The 3,210-nt window shown below is 36.9% G+C and overlaps 1 protein-coding gene across 1 annotated transcript in view; it reads right to left on the bottom strand.

Moving 5' to 3' along the window:
- The window catches only part of LOC108755521 (methylglutaconyl-CoA hydratase, mitochondrial), a 2,890-nt gene extending 391 nt beyond the window's left edge, over positions 1 to 2,499 (bottom strand). Inside the window, exons 1-2 of the mRNA XM_018498575.1 lie at positions 2,019 to 2,499; positions 1,004 to 1,797 (exon numbers count right to left, since the gene is read on the bottom strand). Coding sequence (XP_018354077.1) covers positions 1,004 to 1,752 — 749 coding nt within the window. The 5' untranslated portion in view covers positions 1,753 to 1,797; positions 2,019 to 2,499. The remainder of the gene's footprint in view (positions 1 to 1,003; positions 1,798 to 2,018) is intronic.
- Between the last annotated feature and the right edge of the window lie 711 nt (positions 2,500 to 3,210).

The following is a 3,210-nucleotide window of genomic DNA, read 5'->3' as shown; positions in this document are numbered from 1 at the left end:
AAAATTTTTATAAATAAATATTGTCAGTAAATGTAAAAATTATAAATAGAATACGAGTTCCACACAAACAAACACGTATACTCGCGCTCGATAAGCACAAGAAGATAAACGTATATGGTGTGATGTGTATTATATAATACGTGATCGTATCAATGGTTCTGAGTAAGCAACTTTACGTTTAAATACCTGTTCCTTACAAATCATAATAATAATTTACAAGTTAGTATATTATAAAAAAAACTTTATTTTTTTTCTAATTATATTATTTTTTTCTTTATTTTATTCTATATTATTTCTTTTTTATGTAATTAATATTTTTATTTCGTATTTTTATTTTATTTTATTTGTTCTCCTTATTTCTTTTTATAATTTATATTAATTTTTGAAATTCTTATATTGGGTTAGAAAAAAAGAAAAACTTTACAAATTGATAAAAAGATCTTTTCCTGTCAATATTTTCATTAAAAATGATCAAAATTTAAATTTAAAAAAAGGATTTTAAAAAACGTAAAATCGCTACTTTCGTATGGTTACTATATTTTTTGAATTTATGTGAATTTGTAATTTTTATATATAGAAAATTACGAGTTGAAAAAAATGAAAAATTTTCTGTTCGCTTTATCGGTCTGTAATGTGCCCCAAAAAAATTTGAGCAAATTTTTGATTATCTATCGTGAAAGCTTGAAACTTTCCATACAAGATTGTTTTTTTTTTAATGTCCTACGATTTTTTGTTCCCGAGCTACTCACAGATTAAGTAAAAAGGAACATTCTGACTTTATTGCTTGCAATTTAAAAAAATTATACGTAAAAAATCATCGTATCGCAATTAAAAATACAGATTCTTAAAGCTGAAACGTTGCTCTATCAAGTGATATAATTGCCAATTTAAAAAAAATAGGATATATAGGTTGCCAAAAAAGTCTTACCAACTTGTAGAGGGACTTGTTTCTAACCCAATATTATACTGAATAATTATCAACAATTTATTAATATCAACTTACCTAACACCAATGGGGCCGTTAGGCAAAATTTCTCTCGCGATTGAAAGAGCCATTTGATAAGCTGCATCGCCGACCTTGTTTTGTGAAACTACTTCGTTCACGAGACCAATTTGCAGCGCCTGCTCACCATCCAGAATCCGTGCGGTGTAGATCAATTCTTTAGCCTTGGCTGCTCCGATTATCCTCGGAAGTCTCTGCGTTCCGCCGGCGCCTGGGATTATGGCTAATTTAGTCTCGACGAGGCCCATCTTCGCTTCGGAAGAAGCTACCCTGATATCGCTGGCTAACGCGAGCTCCAATCCTCCGCCCAATGCTGCACCGTCAATGGCCGATATCACCGGCGTTGGCAGGGTCTCCACATCGGTCATAAGCTCTCTCAGCGAGGATACGAATCGCAGTACCTCAGAATTATCCATTTTTAATCTCTCTCGCAAATCTGCCCCAGCGCAAAATACTTTTGGGACCAGGCTGCGTACTATCAGCACTCTCAGCTTGTTGTTTTGCCTAATAGAGGCCAGCGCTTCGTTCAACTGAGAAATCAAGGTCTTTCCGAAAGAGTTACGAGCGACAGGCCTGTTTAATCCTAATACAGCAATACCATTATCTTTGCCATCCAAGTAACTGACGATCACTTCTTTCGCCTCGTCCTTAGGACTTGGCATCGCGCTCGTAGTCAATGTCCTTGCGGCACAAGCGCAAAAATGATAAAGAGAGCTCGTAGCTCTGACGCTTGCCACTAACGAAACCATTTTGCAAGAAGCGAAAAGTTAGTGTATTTTCTTGAAAATGTGTATCTGGAAAAAAAATTGCATTTTCGATAAGATATTTGTATCTTATCGAAATTGAATTATCTCTCTTTAATCTCTCATTCTGCATCATTATTATAATATATATATATATATATATATATATATATATATATATATATATATACATACACACAATGTCCTGCAATTTTTACATAATATTTACATAGTAGTTTAAGTGAATATGATAATCTACCGAGAGAACTTACTTGAATGTGCAACTGACCGGTTTCTCGACTCTCGTACGGCGCCGTAGCACGTAGACGCGAAAAAATTTATGACGTCGTTATCCTTGATCCTATTTCGGGATTACGATGCGGCAGCAACAGGAGCATCGAAGCGCGCGGGTGCGCACGCGGCAGCGGGAATATGTACGCGGAATCGCACGTACATGCGCGTATGATTGTGCACAATTGTTTTTTTCTCTTTTTTTTTTTTTTCGGTCGCCGCAATATTTTAATTTCCGCGGACGGGATCGTGCAGGAATGCCGCCTCGTTCTGTTCTACGCCGCGGCTCTTTGGACTTTACAGACTTCGGTCACAGCGGTTGTACAGCATTGCAACAGCGGCGGTGACCAGAGGCAACAAAAGTGGTAGGGATGGACCGAGGAAAGAGATCGAGCGAGACGCGGTGCGGGGAACGAGCCGCGCGATAATCCCTCCAAATCCGTGAGAACAACCGCGTCCAAGTCGCGGCCACGACTGTTTGCTTTTCACCGACGCAAAGCAAACGAAAGCAACATCAACATTCGCACGTGCCGGATCCATCGCGCGTGCGCAATGTGCGCGTTCCCCGACAGAATGCCTAATTCGAATGAAAGAGGGTGCCACTTGATACTCTCTGGCGTCTGGCGGGTCTTTATTTACGTTTTTTTTTTCTCCGCAGAAATGATTGATCCACATAGCAATTTAATTGGGCTTACAATTTTATATTTAGCGATCCCAAAGATTCGAGCTCAACATTGCGGATACTTGCATGTACATTTATACATCACGCACACACACATTTCCTAGTAGCAATTTATTAGCTACCGAGATGACATTTCGTGCAAAAGTAAAGCAAGATGATTTATTTATTTATTGTCGTAATGTTGCCATAATAATAGCAAAAACATTTGTTAAATAAAATTTGACTTGCACGTTGCCATAATTTTGTCAAGTTTTTTATAATATTATATATAGCAAAATTGCTTCAATTTTCCAGAAATATTGCCATAATCAAACACTTTTATCACAATTGTTGCCGCAAAGTTACTGTAAAGTTACTCTACTACAGTTTGTGTGTTTCTTTGCTCGCAATATTGCATCAAATGAGGACTCATCTTGTTGACAAATTGCTTGCAACATTTTTAAGCAAATTTTCAATAAAATGCTGGCAAAATGTTATCTGAGTAATGATTA

The sequence above is a fragment of the Trachymyrmex septentrionalis genome, unplaced genomic scaffold, assembly GCF_001594115.1.
Source record: "Trachymyrmex septentrionalis isolate Tsep2-gDNA-1 unplaced genomic scaffold, Tsep1.0 scaffold123, whole genome shotgun sequence".
In the NCBI taxonomy this organism is placed as follows: domain Eukaryota; kingdom Metazoa; phylum Arthropoda; class Insecta; order Hymenoptera; family Formicidae; genus Trachymyrmex; species Trachymyrmex septentrionalis.
This window is presented reverse-complemented; position numbering and strand designations above follow the sequence as displayed.